Source organism: Simochromis diagramma, unplaced genomic scaffold (genome assembly GCF_900408965.1).
Source record: "Simochromis diagramma unplaced genomic scaffold, fSimDia1.1 OVJJ01000802.1, whole genome shotgun sequence".
In the NCBI taxonomy this organism is placed as follows: Eukaryota; Metazoa; Chordata; class Actinopteri; order Cichliformes; family Cichlidae; genus Simochromis; species Simochromis diagramma.
In genome coordinates this window covers 23,940,833-23,960,179 of record NW_024387492.1, presented here as the reverse complement: position 1 = coordinate 23,960,179, position 19,347 = coordinate 23,940,833, and the positions used below count along the sequence as shown (strand labels likewise).

At 45.1% G+C, this 19,347-nt stretch overlaps 1 protein-coding gene across 2 annotated transcripts in view; it reads right to left on the bottom strand.

Annotated features, from left to right (window-relative positions):
* LOC120725455 (T-lymphoma invasion and metastasis-inducing protein 2) overlaps positions 1–19,347 on the bottom strand; it is a 45,881-nt gene that overhangs the window by 17,038 nt on the left and 9,496 nt on the right. For both annotated transcript variants that reach the window (XM_040018380.1, XM_040018381.1), the window contains exons 2-3: positions 2,558–2,716; positions 63–1,145 (exon numbers count right to left, since the gene is read on the bottom strand). In XM_040018380.1, coding sequence (XP_039874314.1) covers positions 63–1,139 — 1,077 coding nt within the window. In that variant the 5' untranslated portion in view covers positions 1,140–1,145; positions 2,558–2,716. The remainder of the gene's footprint in view (positions 1–62; positions 1,146–2,557; positions 2,717–19,347) is intronic.

Genomic DNA, 19,347 nt, shown 5'->3' with positions numbered 1-19,347 from the left:
AGCAGGTGGCAAACCACTGAGCTCCGCCCACAGCATGACTTCATCATCTTATTGTTTCTCACCTGGATCCTCCTCTTCTTCCTGCTCAGACTTCCTGTCCAGTCGCTCAGACGTCTGATTCGGCTCTTCAGAAAGTCTTTTCGGTTATTCCTGGCAGAGGCGGCGCTCGCAGACTCCACATTTCGGCAGGGCAGCGTGCAGGAGGAGTAATGCTCCTCCACATCACCGGCTGATCCCTCCTCTTTCTGTGTGACATCATCCAGCAGCGCTGCCTCCCCGGCGGGGGTCCCAGCGTCGGTGGGGAAGGCGGGCAGCGTGTTGTGACTGCTGTAAACCCCAGGAGCTGAAATCAGGCTGAAATCTGTGAGGTCTGGCTGCAGGAGCTCCGAGTCTCCAATGCCGCTGTCCTCCGTCCGGCCAGAGGAGCAGGTGTTGTAACCTGCAGTTGCGGCGGCGAATACATTAGTCTCTGTGGTGGGGAAGAGGAGGCTGGAGCTAAATCCAGGTGAGATGTCCTCACCTTGAGCGGAGAAGAAGGTGTTGTAGCCACTGCTGCTGGTGGCAGTGGTGTAGCCGCTGCTGTTGTCCGCGTTCTGCCTGCACACAAACATATTATCCGTCAGCTCACTGTTCCCCCACGGCGAGTCGTACCAAGAGCCATCGGAGCTGAGCGAGCTGCCGTTGCTGGTGCGCAGTGACACCTCTGCGCCCGTGGTGGTGGTCGCTGCGGCAGTGATGGCGGGGAGCCCACTCAGACTCTCTGGCTCCACCCGAGCTTTGGTGAACTCCACCCTCATGCTGCCATCTTTGCTGAGCAGCACCTTCGGGCTGCCACTGCTTTCCAGAGACGCCCGCTCACCCCCCCCAAACTCCCCCCTGCAGAGCCTCTGAGGAGACCCCCCTCTCAGCTTGGCGCCTCCTCGGGCCGCTTTAGGGGCTGGTTCGTAATGCCATGAGGTGTAGGGTGAGCTGGCCATTGGGTGGTTCAGATAGCTTTTCCCTCGGCTCCTGCAGCCTCCCTGGCTGCTCCTCCACCAGCTGCGAGCTGATGTCACCTCCTCCCTCCTGGAGGAAAACCTGAAGGAGCAGGAGGGCTTGGCAGGGGAGACGAAGCTGCTGTGGCTGTCTGTGTTTCCCATGATGACCTGGAAGAGGATGGAGGAGGATGACATCATCAGATGTGAGGCACAAAAACGAGCGACACAACAGCCAGGAAACACACACACATAGACACAGACACACACACACTCAGCATGTATTAAAGCAACAGAGATTTCTACACACAATACTACATCAAATAATACAGTCAGTACTAAAATACTACATCAAATACTATGGGCAGTATTATAATCAGTCCCACTGGAAGCCAAAGATGAGTTAAAGACTCAGTGACCCCACATTTGTGAACACACATTAAACATTCACTCATTTACTGCAGTCCATTCTCAAATGCACAAAATAATCGAAGCATCTAAACTTCCTTCTTCCTTATCACAGCAATATTACCCAGATGTCACATATTTATTTTCTGGTACATTTGCAGATGATATTTGTAAGACAGCCGTCCAGCTGCAGTTCCTCTGGTGGCCACTTGAGGCCGGCTTCAGCCATGAGTCAGTGCCTCCCATGCTAAAAGTCTGTGGACAGCTCGCTGTATTAGCATGAGCCGATAACGGAGCTCATCTAAATACGGTCAAACCAGCTCTACAGACAAGTGTTGAGGCTTTAAAATGCAAATTTCAAACCATCAGAAGACGACGATTGCTCAAACACACACACAGAAATGATCTCTGCACAGTTTCTATCAATGCGACATCCTGAAGACCTTCAGTGAACCAGCTGGATGTATACACACTGCTGTTTGCTGATGCTAAGTCACATGACCGGTTCCTTTATCACCCTCAAAGACCTTTAAAACTGTGATCTGACTGAACACCAAACATACGATGGAGCTTCATCACGGACATTTAGCACACAGCTAACCTAATAGCTGCCTTCAGGTGAACCAAGAAAACTAAGTTTGGACCATCATGCTTATATTTGCTGTGTGTCAAACCATTTTTACACGTTCTCTGAGTGAAGTGACCTGAGCCTGCAGCATGACCCTTGACCCTGAACCGAGTCTGCACAGCGCACAGTACCACCTGCTGCTCTGACACCATCACTGCTGATGTGCTTCACATATGTTTTCTTCTTTATTCTGTGCAACCCACTATTCATTTTCACATATTCATTCACAACTTTTAAACCTTTAATTTTCTGAAATTTTCTTGTAAACAGCTTTGCTCATGCTGCAAAAATGCAGAAAAAAGCAGGACTATTTGGAGTTTTAATTTGAGACTCAGAAGACTAATGAAACTGCTCAGCAGAGCTTTGACTGTCGGACAATCAGAAAAATCAATTTTCACTGAAAGTGAAGAGGAGAGATCTAAATGTGACATTTCTTGTAAACCTTTAAAGGAACTAATCTAACGACTCTAAGTTTAGATGGTTTAAACTCAGAGGACAGATTTCTGAAACAAAGTTTTTTGTATAAATGAATAAAGTTTTTTTTTACCTGTTTGTGTTTCAGACCCTCGGCAGCGTCTTCATCCTCCGTCCTGCTGCCTCCTCTCTCTCGTCTCTAATGAAGCTCTCTGCTCCGGCTGCTCTCGCGCTCTCCCTCCCCCTCTGTGTTAGTCTATGTGGATCGCCCTCTTTCTTCGCGCTGGCTCATCTGTTGGAGGAGAATAGAGAGAGGGAGGGGCCCGGTCAGCACACAGACTTTCCTTTTGTACGACTCCCCCACCCCACCCCTTCCCTTCCTCCCCTTCCATGACGTCTCCGCTTGAGTTTTTTTCTTCCTGAAAACCAGACCCCGCTCCGTCCTCTGTTTATTTTGGTTTTCAGGAATGCTGACCAATTTTCTCCACGTTTTCTCTCTGTTTTCTCTGTGACATTTTTTTTGTAACCGAGCAGCAGGCTGAGGTCATCACAGAGGAGCAATTTTAAGACCCTCAGCGTAATCCCAGAGATCTAGCCGCACATTCCCACAGCGGGACAACAAACCGAAGGGATGCCAGTGACAATTACAGTCCTTACTGATTAATATGACCATCACCTTCCCCCTCAGCTACAACGATACTCAGACCCACAGACGCAACACATAGAAAAATCATTACACAAGTCATGTTTGATTGGTGAGCAGCTGAGATCTTTGTGTTAACTCACAGCAAAAGTAGATCAAAGCCCGTTGTACAAAAACCAACCAGAGAATCAAAGTGTGATGTTTATATTTCCAAACATGTGAAAAAGACTGTTTTCCACAGGAGAGTATGCCTCTGCCCACTCAACAGAATGACTCATCACGTGAGCATGATCCCCAAACTGCCCAGAGATGCATCGCTTCAGTCTGCATGACAAAAACACTGTGTGAATGAAACGAGCCAACAGTTTACTCTGGGATCTAACAGCCGGACCGTGTGCAGTGAGGCAGCAACGAGCTACTAACATCTGTGAGCAGAGGAAAGCTTTTTCTGTTTGAGATTATTATTAATTATTATTCCAAGATTCATTTTTCCTGTCGTGTTTGCTCTGATTTCCACTGCAGTTGCACTCGTCAGCAGTGTCTAAAACCCCCAGAAAAGACTAAATCATTTATCGTCTTCTGCAGTGCGATAAAGAGTTCCCTGGACTCATTTCCTGAGTGAGCACGGGAAGGGTCAAAGGTCACGGTGGACTTGATTTTTAGTGCGCACAGACAGCTAGCTCGGGCAGGACGACACCCATCCTGTCCCACAGGTCAGCGCCGCGGAGGAAGGACGGGGGAGGAGAGAGGAGAGAAGACACAACGCATTGCTGGCTCCCAAACGCATCGCTGACCTTTGACCTTTATCCACTGAACCGAGACGGAAAGTGGTGAAGAGAAACCTTGACAGCTGACAGATGAAGAGGGGCGAGAGAAGTTTAATTAGAGAGAGATGAAAGGATTTAAGGAACCTCCCACCAGGTGTCAGTGTCCTGGAGCTTCATGAGCAAACACTCCGTCCTTCAGTGCTCCCTGGATTGAGTCTGAGGAGGTCAAGACCCGATCAGATCAGAAAAATCGGATCAATCCGGCCTTCAACCTCCAATTCTTAAAGGTACTGCATCTCACAGCACAAGAATCTTCAGAGGACTAATGTTTGTGCTCAGCACGGCTTCTGTCCTTTAAAACGTTTCTTTTAATCTGAAACGATTCATTAAGGGAAACTTTAGCTAATCCATCCACACACTGAGGTCTGAGCATCTTTGCTAACCTTAAACCCAATGGCACGCTATGAGGAAACAAGAAGATGATAAAGTCACTGTTTAGGATCTAAGTTATGCACATTTCATTTAAAAATCACAATAATTTCATGTTTATGTGAAGCTAAAGTGAGCCTTCAGCCATCCAGGTGGGTTAAAGCATAAAACGCCCTCCAACGCAGAGAAGGAGCGACTATAAAGTCTTCTCAGAGACATCCAGCATCCCAGACTCAGAAAGATCTTTCATGGCTCATTTTAAGGCATGTAAAAAAGGACTGAAGATGTTTTCTGGTTGAGGACACTGACAGAGTTTAGGACACGGAATATTTCAGAGGAATGACTTCATGACACCCACGTATGATGATGGTGGGCCTTCACCCATCACTCCCTCCTCCCACCTCCCCCTCCAGCCGGTGCTGTTTTGTGTCTTGCTCTTCAGACGAGAAGCTCTGAAAGGAGAAAAGTCTGCCGGAGACTTTTGTCTGCTCGTCCCATCGGCCATCTGCCGGCTCACAGGACGCCCCGCCACGGGCAACCCCTCACATTCTTCCAAAACAAAGATCCCTCTGACACCCCACCCCCCACACACACCCTCACCCCTCCTCAGGCAGGCGCACGGCTGCCATATTGGAGGAATTCATCAGATGTGCATTGAAAAGAATCTGATTAAAGTGCAGATTGAATCTCCTCTGAGTCCGTTTGGAGGAATGCCACCTGTTCACCAAACGCAGGTCCAACTGTTTCTTTATCTGGTACTCATGACGAGACACGCAGACCCCACCCCCATGTTTACAGCTGAGCTTTTCGACTTTTGTTTTTACGTTTTACAAATGTAATTTTACTTTATGTTCACTGTGATGGAAGCCAAAATGCACTGTACACACTTTGCAACGGCCTCAAAGACACAAAGAAATTCAGGGAAAATGTCTCTTGACTTCGTTGGAGTAGAAAGAGAGTGAGACCTGTGCGGGTTTGTAGGTAGTAAAAACTAAAGGTTCTGCTTCACCATCAGCTGAGGATAAGCTGCAACCAAAAACTGTACATGGCTGCTATGAAGCCTCCTGTTGGTTCATGAAGTTCGCTTGTGAAGCTTCAGGCTGGGTGTTTTAGCCACTGTGGATCTGACACTGCATACGGTTACAACCTGTCAGTCTCAAGGCCTAAATCCTCCCTTGGTGTTTGAGTCTAATGTGACTTTCACTTCCAAAATTAACTTCACTGAATCCACAGCTGGCAGGAAGAAGGCTTGAACCCACTGACCAGCTGTCTGTTTCTCTGTTTGCCTCGCTGATGATTGTAAATTGGCTGCAGGTGTGAATGTGATGGACCGCCAGTATGTCCAGAGTCTACTTTGTCTCTCCCACTGTGACATTTGCAATAGGCTCCGCCCCGTCACCACCCTGAAATTATTGATTGACCAAAGTGTTTTTGAGCTCAAAGATCAGATAAGCAGGAGGCTCATCTTCTCATAGACTTGTGAGAGGAGTCGCCCCCTGCTGAACTTTACACAGAATGCAGCATCAATTGGCTACGCCCATCTTTATGTAAAGTTGATGCTGCTTTGCTGCACGTGCAGAAAACCCCCCCAAAAAACTCATGTCTGCATTACAATCTACGATCAGAAACAGGACAGACCAGGACCAACCTCAGATTCGGAGCTCCCCCACTGCCAGCTGCTGGTTTCCAGTTCTTCATATGTTCAGATCACTTTGGGTTTCTGGTGATTTTAACATGAGTCAGAAATAAGTGAGTGAAACAAACAAAATGTCCTGCCAGTGCAAAAAGAGATCCTATGAAGGAGAATGACTCAGAGCGAGCGTTCCTGCGTTTAACATCACATGTTAGGCGTTTTCTTTTCCCCTCCTCAGTGCAGAGAAGCTTTTGTGTTGAGGCTAAGGGGACGCAGGAAACAGGAAGTCCAGATCAGCCATAAATAGCAGGAAACTGAGACGGCTCCTGCAGCAGTGGATACACAAACACGCTGCAAACACTCAGCTTTTGTACTTGATATGCTGATGTTTGCTTTTATTAATCTTTAATGAAGTATAGTATGAGTTATAGTATGAGTTGATGAGAGCAGATAGATGAGCCTTTGTGTGGGAAAGATTAAAGAAAGGAAATGATTAATCAACTGATTATCTGTAGAAGTCAGTTTTTCTTCTTTCAGACACTCGGGAAGGCCATCGTGTTTATGAACCGACGGATGGGAAAACGAGCACCATCCATCAGGCCGCTGTTCCAGCGCGCATCCCGTGAAGTGAAAACTCAATGGTGTAATTCAAACTTGAATGAAAAACTGCGCTCATATTTTAGTGTCATTTTACACACGTTTATTTTCCATGTACTTTTCAGTCCAGTGGTCTCAGCAAAGGCCTTAAAAATGTGCCGCAACTGGCAAAACACACTTTTTCTTGCCAGGAAAATGACGAGGCTCCGCTCTGTGATTGCTCCAATGTGAATCTAAGGTTTCAGTTTAACACAAGACGAGGTGGAAATGCAACAAAGTGAAAATACTTTCAAGATAAAAAAAACTGCTCTGCTCTCTGACAGGTTGTTTGAGGTCCCTCGGTGCTGCAGTGCCTCTGAGCAGGCACAACATCCAGGAAGACATTGTACGTTCTGCCGCTGTTGCCTGCCAGCTTGCTTCTCCACGTCCAGACTCCTTGCTGATGGGCCCAGACTATGTACTGGGAGAAAAATGCTGTTAATGGTGGTGTAAAGCCGCCCTGATGGCGTGTCCACAGCATTGGACCGAAGCCGCATAAGACCCTGAGGTCAGCGGGTGCACGCAACCAAACATGGAGCATTGATTTAATGAAGCCGGAGACTTTTTAAATATTAAAACTGATAATTTAAAAATTTGTTTGCATTTCAGGAAGAACCTAAATATAAATGAGGGTGGTGCTACAGAGGAAACGTCCTGACATAATTCACATCTAAAGAATTCATCCTCAGGAGATGAAGTGAGATCAGACTTGTTTTAACACGTTACTGATGGTCCTGGAACCAGAAATGGCAAACATGACTCCAGCAAACGGGCTTCCAGGCAGATTATCTGTTCTTGATTTATTACTCAACCCTCAAAGACCCAACAGTGTCTGAACAGCACCAGAGAAAGAGCTGATTTCACAGAAAACTACAGATTTGTGGCAGCTGCTGAATTATCACTGCTGATTGTTTCAGTAAAACAGGAGGTGAAGCTTTTAACAGACTCAGTTCCACACTGCTCACCATACAACCAAACTTCATTCCCAGTTATGTTTTCAGAGAAACACATTTACTGTGACGTGGACAGGAGGATGACGGAGACACTGAAACTACTCATCTGGATCAGGACCAGTTTAGTTTAATACACCAAAGGTAACCACGCTGGGTGGGTTTGTGACAGTGCGGTGGTCAAACAAAGGCTACAGGCGGTTAGCGGGACATCGTATGCATGCTGTAGCTGTGCACTGTCACCAGGGAGCAGTGCCGGAAACAAGCGATCTGTGTGCTACTCTTACTTTCAGAAGAGCAAAGTGTTAAAAACAATGACTGTGCTTCTCCTGTTCACGCAAGCTGTGCCGTTGGTTCTCCAGTTCACAAACTTTTGTGTTGGTTGCAGGCAAACGTCTACACAACTGGACACAAACGTAGCACCACAGACCGGCCTTGCGACTGGGATGTGACTTAGGCTCAGTTGAGTGATTTATTGATTGATAAGATATAATAATATTAATAATAATTCATTTTTGTAACGCGTTACAGGAGAAATACCTCAAAGATAACAAAGAGGATGCAGTTTGGATATGCGGGAACATCAGTGCCTCCACATCGGCCTCGGGATTTACTCCACAATGGAAGTTAAACTGCTTTCCCTGAACTACAGACTCACAATTCTTCTTTTTCTTGCACTTTTTTGGGATTAATTGTTCAGCACAAATGGGGGGTTGGGGGGTGTTTGTGGAGGAAGATGCCAAGGAGCAAAATGAGTGCTCCCCCCCTCCCCATGGGAAAGCACAGAGTGAGAGTTCGATAAGGAGGAGGAGGGGGTTGGGCTGAGGCCGCTTTCTGTGCATCAGGGGAAGTGTGCCTGGAAGGGAGGGGTGGGTTTTTGGGAGGGCGGTCTGTTTCCTGCCCTGGCTGACTGGGGTCCTTGTGTTGGCTCTGTGGGCAGACGGGCGGTGGCCCTGGACTCAGGTGGGGTTGAGTGTTGGGTTTGGTGTGGTCGCTGCAGCTGCTTCCTCCTCTGGAGATCCTCAAACCTCCAGCAGAGCTCTGCAGATGCAGGTCTGATGGATCCCACATGCCTGTCACAGCCTGAAGTCTGCTCCATGATTCAGCTTCATGCTCTGAAACCAGTGAGGAGCTGGTGGTACGATCGCATCGACGAAGAGCTGCAGCAGTCACAGCACACCGACAGACCCCATCACTTCATTCATCAACAAACAAACAGCCAACGCAGTATGATCGGTGCAATCAACAAACAACAACACACACACTCTGTCCACCCCCACTTCCCACCACCCACATTACCATCATGCCTGCAGCTGCTGTGATGGATTGATCGTCTGGCTAATGGTCGGTTAACTGGATGAAGCATTTGTTGGTGTCGGGGCAGCTCACAATACTCGGGCCATGCTGTAGAGCTAAACAGACAGTAATCAGGTTTGAGTCCAGATCAAATGCGGTTTCAGTTCAGCCGGCAGGAGGTTATCCGCAGGTCCTGAGTAAACGGCCGATAAATCAGAGTTAACGTGTCAGGCCTCACGCCCCCATAGTCTTTCCTCCTCACAGAATTCAGCCAGTGTTTATCGAATACTTCTCCTTAAAAACATGAAGCTTAGTAGCACACTGCATGCTAACAATGAATGAGTTACAGAACAATATCTGTAACTCATTCATCAGACTGTAATCACTCTTTGTTCAGTATGTGGCTGCTCGAGCATCCAAGACTGACAGATTATCTGGACAGTGATCATTTTATTTTCTATCAGTAAGCTGTCTCTGCTTTGGGCTGTCAACATAATTTTATTGATACCTGAACAGGAGGAAGAAAAAAAATTCCCACATGTGGGACTAATAAAGGTTTATCTTATCTTAAATCCCACAGTGATAAAATAAAACTTTGCATTTTGGGACCAATATTTTATCCTCTCATTTTTTTCTTAAAAAAAAAAGTGCTGATCAAACATAAAAAGATGAAAGTCGAGAGTCTGACTTACGAACTTCCTCAAACAAATAACATCTACAATAAAACAGGAAATAATAAACACAGAGGGAGAAAAGATGTATACGTTCATCTGGTTGGATGAGTTAAGGAAGCGTACCGAGGGGCAGATGTGATTTCTTATTAGTAATTCATGGTATAAGATTATGTCTCTTCCTCCGGTTCAGTAATTAATTGTAACTGAGTCGTGGACATGTCATAAAAAAAGCCAAAGACAGGAACAGGAAGTGGACTTTTCATTGCTCAGGACCATCGTCGTCTTGGCTCAAACACGATGATGCACTAGGCTGGTCTCAGGCTGACCGGCTGAAGCTCTGTGTTTCTGGAAGATTGATACTTCTGACTGTAACTAATGTCATAAATTTTCTTCTTTCATATTTCAACATTACTGCTGCTGAATTCAACAATGTTTTGGCAACTCAGGGCTTTCAAATCATATATCAGGGTGACTCCTGTGGCCCCCTGGGGACTCGCAGAGGCCCCCGGTTCTCTTAAATGATCGAAATAATCCAAACATCAATTGACTGGAAGCTGACAGCTGACGGCCTCTCCATGACCGTGTACTCAAGTGTGTGATGGGTGAACAGAAGATGTGTGTGCGGGCCTTTTAAACCTTTCTTCCTCCTACTTTGTCCTTCAGCGGGTGAACTCAGAGGCAAAGGGGGGATGGAACAGAGACGAGTGTCCACAGCTCGTCCTTTCAGCCGCCAGATGCTGCTGCTGCTGTGAAGGCCTTTTTCCACAAAACATCCATCAAAACACAGAAAAACAGAGATGAGAGTACAGAGCGACTACGTTAAACCTTATAGGACTTATCAGCGATTAGCGTAGCTGCACACAGTGTCCAGGAGGCTCATTCTAATCATTCAGCTTCAGACAAATTGAAGTAAAGAGTAAAAACACAGAGTTCAGCTCAGTGCTGTGGTGCTCAGCAAGTCAGAAAAGCTGCTGCTGGATTTTCTATTTTAAAAAGTTGAGTTGATGCTCAGCTTTCTTATCCTTCAATTCTATTTTCCTGCAGATTAAATGTGTCAGATTACTCTACGTGCAGCAGCAGCCACTGCCTGGATGGATCGTACCTGAAAGATGATACAAAAAACATCCTCATGCAGCACAACCTACAAAACCTCTGCGTGGTTAAATAAACCAATCAGCCGCAGGATGAAATCAGATGGTCTGATAATGTGCACACCCACGATAGGCAGCTAAAACCATCTCCAAACAGTCAGGTGTGCTTACGGGAGAAGGATCCTTGTGGTCCCGTAGGCTGTGGGGTGGCCTCCATGGATCCAGCTTAGAAATACTCAATGAGACACTCATGCCGTAGTGTGTTTCGCACATTCAGACTGAAGCGATATTTTTAGATGCCATTTTCTGAGAGTTACTCAGAGAGCACGAGGACTTTGATAGAGTTTTATCTCATCTGTTCATGTACAGGGACATTTGATCGAGCCAATTTAAATTGCAGTGTATGCAACTTCTTTTGTTGTTCTGCAGCTAAATGAGTCCAGAGCAGAAAGGAGTTTACTTCCCTCCGGGGACTCTGAATGTAAAACCATCAGAAGCGTTACACACAGTCACGGTCCCGTACGGGCGATTTGGACAAAAAGCCTTCATTTAAACAACACGTGCTGTTTCCCTCGGAGATAAAACTGCAATTAACTCCGACTGAAAGGAAGCAGCAGACTCAGAGGAGACGAAATGACACTGAATGATTACGTTGGTCACAAAACCCTCGCTGGGTAAAAGGAGCCATATGTTGGCAGCGGCACTCTGAGCCAAGAGTTTGCCAAGAGGCGGAGATGTGATGGAAACAGACCGTCGCCTAAGAGCAACAAATCAGAGTTCTGCTGATGGTCCCGTTTATCGGCTGCATCGTTCACCTTTAATTGGTCTGAGTCAGACTGCAGATTCTTCAGGTTCACATCAACCTGCAGACAAGTTTGTGCAACGGCAGGACACCTGGCCAGGAGCAAAATTACACCCCCACACACATCGACAAACAGAAATTAACAGGATTCAGCGGTTAGACCAAAGTTCGTGTCAACAGAGCCCAACCACAGAGTAAACAGAGGCTGAAGGACCAAAACAGACGGCATCTGTTAAACTTCAAATCTACATCTCGATCTGCATCTAAATATACAACCATGAGGGGCAGGTGCCAGTTTTTATTCCATTTAAGTAAAGGCACGTCATTAGGAAAAGTGAAAACATTCCAAAAACATTCCAAAAATCCAAACGCAGGAAAATTCCTGGATTCACATCAGAAACTAATCACTTCTTCTCTGGCTCAGAGGATGTTTTCCAGCAAATCTCACTGAAATCTGACCACGACAGAAACCTGATCCTCCCTGGTGGAAGCGATTTAGGCTGTTTAATCCAGACCTGCTGAAGGCTGATGGTTCATGTGGTGATGCTCTGCAGGCTCTGTGGTAAACAAGAACTCTTTATATCCACCGGGAAAAACCCGGCATACGGCTGCTGTTTCAGGGGGCATAGGACATGTACTAGTTTCTTTGGGGAATAATTTCAAAATCCATTTGTCATCCACTGGGATCTTATCTTGGCTGCTGATCCAAATTTACCCACAGGCTCATCAATTACCCTCCAATAGCTGCCTTCTCAGTAATTCGTGTATATGTTAAATGAATATCTCTCTGTGTGTAACACAAGAATGATTAGTTTCACATAAACATAGCAGTTCACACAATCAGGACATCTTCAGCTTCATTCATCTGTTATAAATAAGGATTTTATTCCTAATTATTCATTATGTATATAGTTGTAACAAAATTGCAGATACAAATTTTGGTGTCTGTTAAGTTACATAAAGAGATGCTGAACGCAAAACAAACAAAAACAGAGAATTTTACATTGCATTCGCAGGGAGATGATGAAATGATCATAATATATATGAAAAGAATTAGGACTTTATAAATCTTTTTACAAACATATAGATATTAATAATCACTGCACGTGTGACGATGTTCGTGCAAACTTTATTCTGATGGCCGTTCTGTGAATGAGGGACTTCTGTGCACACTGAGATGTTTAACCTGAGCTCAATCATTTGAGTATGAATGTGAGTGCTCCTTCTGTGAGCTCTCCTCAGGGTTTTGCTTATAAAGACAGTTTTCCTCATTTTTCAGCTTTAATTTTTCTTAATTATTTTCGTTTAGCTTCTGATTTCATCTGCTTAGGCGGCACTGATGAAGGTGGACTTGCATTTATCATCTGTTTCTCTCTAAATGCGGTCCACACCCAAACCAACCATGACATTGTTTCATTGGTGCGATTACGTCAAACATCATATCTGATAGGAACAACTGCCAGAACACAATTAAGACTACAAAGGAAAAAAAATTTATTTTTCAAATCTCTGGCTGACACCTCCGCCCTCAGCCTGCTCTCCACAATGTTTGTGACATTTAGATGTTTGGTGGAGGCCGTAGAAGGACAATGTTCTCCTTGTTGTCTGTGATTGAAGAGCTTGTGTACAGTTGTAAACAAGCACAGCGTCCTTTAAGTGCATCTAAGAGGAAAACCAGAGAAAGGAGTGTTTGTGTAAGAGCAGGTAAGGCTGTGATTTACGGCTCTCTGTGGTTTGTTTCAGCCGGGTTTGGTTCTTGGAGGTCGGAGCCTCTGAGCCTCAGAGGAATGTGAAAGCTTGTACAGTAAACTCACTGAGGTGAGCAAAGACAAACGCTGCAGCTGCGGCTGCTGTGCGTTGTGTTTTCGGGCCTGTTTTGTGGGCAGAGTCATGGAAATGATCCTGATGTGACCGAGCAGCCAGACCGAAGCTGAGAAAACACCTCTGACACCGATGCAGACCAAAGACGAGCCGACATAAAGAGGACCGAGGGAATCTGCTGAGCTGACAGTTTGTAACGACGCTCTGAGGTCTGACCCAAAACCATCAAAGCATCACGGAAGGGGTTCATCACGAAGCGTGGACCATCCAGCTGATGTTTCTTGAAACACTTATGACGTTCACGGTGTAGCCCTCCAAGTCAGTCTGTGCGGAAGCCTCAATTCAATCCAGTTTTTTGTGCTGACTCGCTGATTTTTATACAGCGCCAAATTATAACAAAAGTCACCTCAAGATGCTTTACATTGTAAGGTAGAGCCTTCAATAATACATATAGAGAAAAACCCAACAATCATTTGACCCTCCTATGAGCAAGCACTTTGGCGACAGTGGGAAGGAAAAACTCCCTTTTAACAGGAAGAAACCTCCAGCAGAACCAGACTCAGGGAGGGGCGGCCATCTGCTGCGACCGGTTGGGGGGAGAGAAGGAAGAGAGGATAAAAGACATGCTGTAGAAGAGAGACAGAGATTAATAACAAGTATGATTCAGTGCAGAGAGGTCTCTTAACACACAGTGAGTGAAGAAGAAACACCCAGTGCATCATGGGATTCCCCCAGCAGCCTACACCTATTGCAGCATAACTAAGGGAGGATTCAGGGTCACTTGATCCAGCCCTAACTATATGCTTTAGCAAAAAGGAAAGTTTGAAGCCTAATCTTAAAAGTAGAGATAGTGTCTGTCTCAGTTTTATCTGAATTTAGAAGCAGAACATTAGAGGTCAAGAACTTAGCGACACTAGATCCAGACTTCAGGCTAACAGCTCTCCACATGGTTGACTTTGTGAAACATTAGCACTGCGTCGCTTTCTGTGGCTCATCACTGCAACAACTACCAATGGGAACAAAGAATACTGTCAGAATGTCATCTACGTCATCTACACAATTAGTTTGCACCATCCAGAAGCCAATCCTGTTACGAGTAGGGATGGGTATCATTTAGGTTTTATCCGATACCGGTGCCAAACCGGTACTTTTGAAACGGTGCCAGTGCTTAAACGGTGCTCGAACCGGTGCTTAAAGAATGGAGAACACAAAATTGGTCCAAAAACCTCTCATGTTCAGCTGTTTTTTTGTATAAAGATAACAATGTTAGCCTTTTCTGCAGCTATGGGGCATATATGGTATCACTCTTGGCTGGAAGCAGTGCTTAATCAATGGAAAAAACACAAACTTTGTCCAAAAACCTCTCATGTTTAACTGTTTTCCACTTTTTTGTTGGTCATTTTAGCCTTTTTGGCCAGGGTGAAGGGAGTATCTGCCATCAAACAAGAAGACAGCCTCATGTAGCTATGATGATGTTTGCTAGTTCACCTTACATGCATTAATTTAATAACGTGGTTAGCCTACTCAACGTAAATTACACACGAACAACATTAAGCTACTCACGCAGAGAAGAACGGCTGCTGCTGCCATCATCATCCGTCATCATTTCTGCTACACTGGCAGGGCTAGGGGCCAGGACTCTCCTCTTCGGGTTTTTGGGGGATGTTGCTAATTCCGGGTCCGATAACAGGCACCACACCCGCAGTAGATGTGCTCGGTGTGAGGTCTCGCAGCAAGCTATCAAATACGGCGCATTTCTCGGCTTTTAAAAAAAACGCTATGCGTCGCCAGGTGTTTCATCGGATTTGAGGTGTTACCTCCTTTGACAGTATCACAGTATCAGCTTAAAGCACTTGTTGCAGGCTGCTGAGATTGCATATTTTGCTGTGAAGTACAGCCATACTTTTGACCGCTTCGCCTTGGGCTTTTAATCTGTAGCTCTGCTCTAAAAGAACGTACGTGCCTACTATCCTCGGAAACGTAAAATGATTGGCTAGAATCCAAAGTGTATCACAGCTCAGGAAAAAAAAGCACCGAAATAAAGCACCGAAATGTGTGCTGCTTTTCGGTCTGGTTACTACCGTTTATGTCAGAACCGGTACCCATCCCTAGTTACGAATTCAAATGACATAAAACAGCAACACAGCAAACTAGTGGAAATGGTTGACTAATGAAATGTAAGCTATTTCTCTGCAGGCAGCAGCATGAATGCATTTTAAATGGTTTCATTTCTTAAAGGCTAAAGAAATTTGTGCACTTGCTTTAACTAATTGTTCAGAAACCGTCATATGGCAGCCCAGAGGAAAATAAAAGGACCAGATATTCAAATAAATTCAAGGGCAGAGTCTAATTTGACTGACAAAACTTTAATTTGGGTACAGTCCTCGCAGTCAGACGGTAACTTCAAGGAGGACCTGCTCAGCCGTCTTATCAGAGGCTGACACTTTCTCACCTGTCTGAACCAAACTGGCACACGGAAACAGATTCAATCAGGCGGAACCACCTGTTCGGTTTTTTGAATTATCTGTTTTTTATTTGCACAGACAGGTCTTGTGTCTCTGTCGTAGAAACGCTACCTGCACAGCTACAGCTTCGGGGACGTGAAGCAGCAGAAAGACAATAACAGCACAGCGATGAAGGAAGGTGGCGAAGGACAACAGTTTCCCCACACATACATCAACAGATCGGGTCATCTACACTCAGTCACAACAACATCACACAAACCCTTTTAAAACCTTCAGAAACACCACACAGGAACCAGAAACCTGATACTATCATGTAATCTTCAGTAACTGAATCACTGCACTGTGAACACTAACGCTGAGGAGTTCAAGACAGCCGAACTCGTTAGACAACATTTCACAGTCAAGCCTGAGAAACAGGACAGTAGCTTTTCAATCCGGATGAGTGGATGTTCAGGTCGGTTCAGGATTGCCAGCTTCCTGCTAAACAGACCTGAAGACAAACTGCAGCAACATCTGGCTGCAGCTGCAGGAATTTCCTACCCTGCCTGTAAACATTGTGACGTCAGAAATGCACTCAGACACGCACAACACAGGACATGCCGATTTCCTCTGAGCTGCACTTGATTCGAGCACCTCTGAAGATTCAAACATCCCATCGCATGCTTCCTGTCCTGATGTCACCTTACAGACATGGCAACCTTGGTGAAAGAGAAAAATACACCGCTAGAACAAAGACTCGCCTGGACCATTATATTTGTGAAGTCACAGTCTCCGTTCCTGCTGATAATTTTCCAAGGATTATTCCTAAATGCTGATCAGTTTTAAGCCTGGTTTCCAAAATGGCTTGCAGATATGCAGCAACCACAGGCACTCAAAAGCAGCTCTATTATTGCAGCCTGTAGAAGATCTGCCAACAGGACACACAGGGCCAGATTTACTAAAGCAGCACAAACTGGACTTTGGCATAAAATCAAAAAAGGAACCGTCAGTATTTTCAAAGAGAACAATGTGATAAGTGGTGGGAATGAGAGCTGATTTACAAACCTTTATGACACACAGTTTAACACTAATCACTCAGATATTTAACACAGAAAAAGGTATTTTACTGTGCTTGATATTGAAATGGACTGACTGTTTTAAATCACCTGTAAAACTAACTACGCCTACAAGCACTATTCACAGGTTTAGTTCATCTGGCTCATGAAAGAGAGTCAGCCAATCACGTGGGCTCGCACTGAGCTCAGCTGAGCATGACTCTGGGGTCTGTTCAGTCTCTGTCTGTCATCCTAAAGTCATTTTTTATCAAACATCATCAAATCTTTGAATCTGTTTCTCTTTTTGGATACATGGTGTACTTTTTTTCAGCCAGGAGCCTCCAGGCTGAATGCTGGGAGAACATAAACGTCCCTCAGCTGGTAGACATGGTTGGCTTAAAGTTGGGAGCCACCCTGTCCTCTCTGAGCCAAACACTGTTGGAGGAACAAAAAGGTGTGACTCTGAGACTTTGTATTATTTACTTAAATGGTGTCCAAAAGATGATTCTGTTCATCTGGAAGTAGCGCCCACCGAAGGAACAATGGGCTCCCAGCCCATGTGGGCTGATTTCAGTCATTATGCAAATGTACTGTTTATAAGAATTGGGGAAACCTGCAGTCAGCTGAGACTGAAGAAGTCACTTGGATGAGTGACGAAACGTTTCTCCCACAAAACGCTACGTCCAGATGAACAGAATCAACTTTTGGAGATTTATTTTCCTGGATGATTGAGAATGCATCAAGACATACTTATATGATGGTTGTTGTACTCTTTGCTTACTGGAACTTATTTAACAGCTCCAAGTTAAACAGCCACCATAATTAAAAACACACTAAACATGTTAAATCCTGAGCAGAACCTGTTGTCTTACATAAGAGCTGCCCTGAGCCAGAGAATACCAAAAGGGCGAGAGTCACCAGAAACCACAGGCAGCCGAGTGTCGACTCGCTTTGCTTGTTACACAACAGTTGGAGGAGCCAGAGCTGGAAAACAATGAAACATGGAGAGAAACTGGAGGAGGAGAAAAGATGGAATAAACCGAGCAACAGTGAAAATATAACGGGAATATTACATAAATGAAATCATAGGCTTTAAAAATTTACACAGTTTCATGGTTCAGTGGTCGATAAAGCCTCCAGCCCTAACGATGTGAAACCTTCCCATGAATCCACCCTGTATTAAAGCTTTTATTTTGAAGGAAATCACTTATTATTTAGCTAACCTATTTAAATTATTATTTATTTATGGCTGCAGGCTGAAAAAGTGGTGTCTCACCAAAAAGTAACTACCAGGAAAACCTGCTTCAGTGGTTTGATTTCTGTTTCCACACCAGGCCCAGTGAAAGTGTTTGACAAAAAAAACCTTCCTGTTCCTTCACAGTAAACTTCCTCAAGCTGCTTCGCAGTGCATGAACTTCTGCATCAGAGTGAAAGATCAGCCTTGTGTCTGAACTGGATTCACTGAAAATAGAAAATAAACTTTTACAGCTCTCATTAAAACAAACAGGAGCTACTATCCTTACATATTTTAATATTTAGTCCAACTTTGGAGGCTGAAGAATGAAACTACTAACTGTGGAGCTTTGCTGTGTGCAGCTTCTTTTCAGCAGCTTTTGTTTTTCACAGCTGGGTGGTGATCAAGACCCGGATACATCTGGGAGCTTCACCAGTCAGTCAGTATACCGTCACTAACCAAAGTGAATTCAGAACCTGCTGAGCAACAATGGAAAACAGCCTGAACAGAGCCAGCAAGACAACGACACAATGCTCGAAAGCAGTGGAAACAAAAGCCACAACACATCAGGACTCGTTTTCCTGAAGAACCGAAGCTGGAGGGACGGATGGAAAGATGTGTCCAGGATATAGGAAAGAGGATAACTGGATATATGCTTTTCCAATCCATACAAATCCTATATGAAGACAGAGGAGTTTAAAGAAGGACCGGGCTCTGCATGAGTCTTTTTATAAAAATGTAAGAGAGGAAAAAAAGGGACCTGGGACCTTGTGCACCTGGTGACCTGGTGCACAAAGAAATGAAAAACTAGAGTTCACCTGATGGGTCTTCCCAACAACAGTCACACTTCCTTAGACTATAGAGAAGTAACGAGGTACAAAAGAAAACAAAAAAAAGTTCATCATAAAACAACTGAAAACAAAAACAAAATACTCTGGAGTAAAACTTCATGGGTGCCATCACCATGTAATTTAGGGTAAAGCCACAAGTATCTGAACACTGAGTTTCTGTCCTGTCACAGCTAAATGTGACTGTGAGCGTTTTTACTTTCACACAGACATTACTGACTTCACGCCAAGTCCACTTGTATGACTGTGGATGGGGAGGGCCAGCAAGGGGAGTTTATCATGATGTGGGAAAACACACACAGAGGAAGGGAGAGAGAGAGAGAGAGAGTATTATGTGAGTAATTGGAAGCAGCTGTGGAGGGAAACGCTGTTTGGTTGGAAGCTGTTCTGAGAACAGCAGCAGCAGGGTGATGTAACACAGTGACAGCCACATAATGCTAACACAAAGAGGTTATGGGGCTTTTATACAGGAGCTTTTTAAAATCTGATACCAAGCAAGCACTTTGGCGACAGTGGGAAGGAAAAACCCCCTTTTAACAGGAAGAAACCTCCAGCATAGTGATATCCAAACCCAGGCCTCGAGGGCCAGTATCCTGCAGG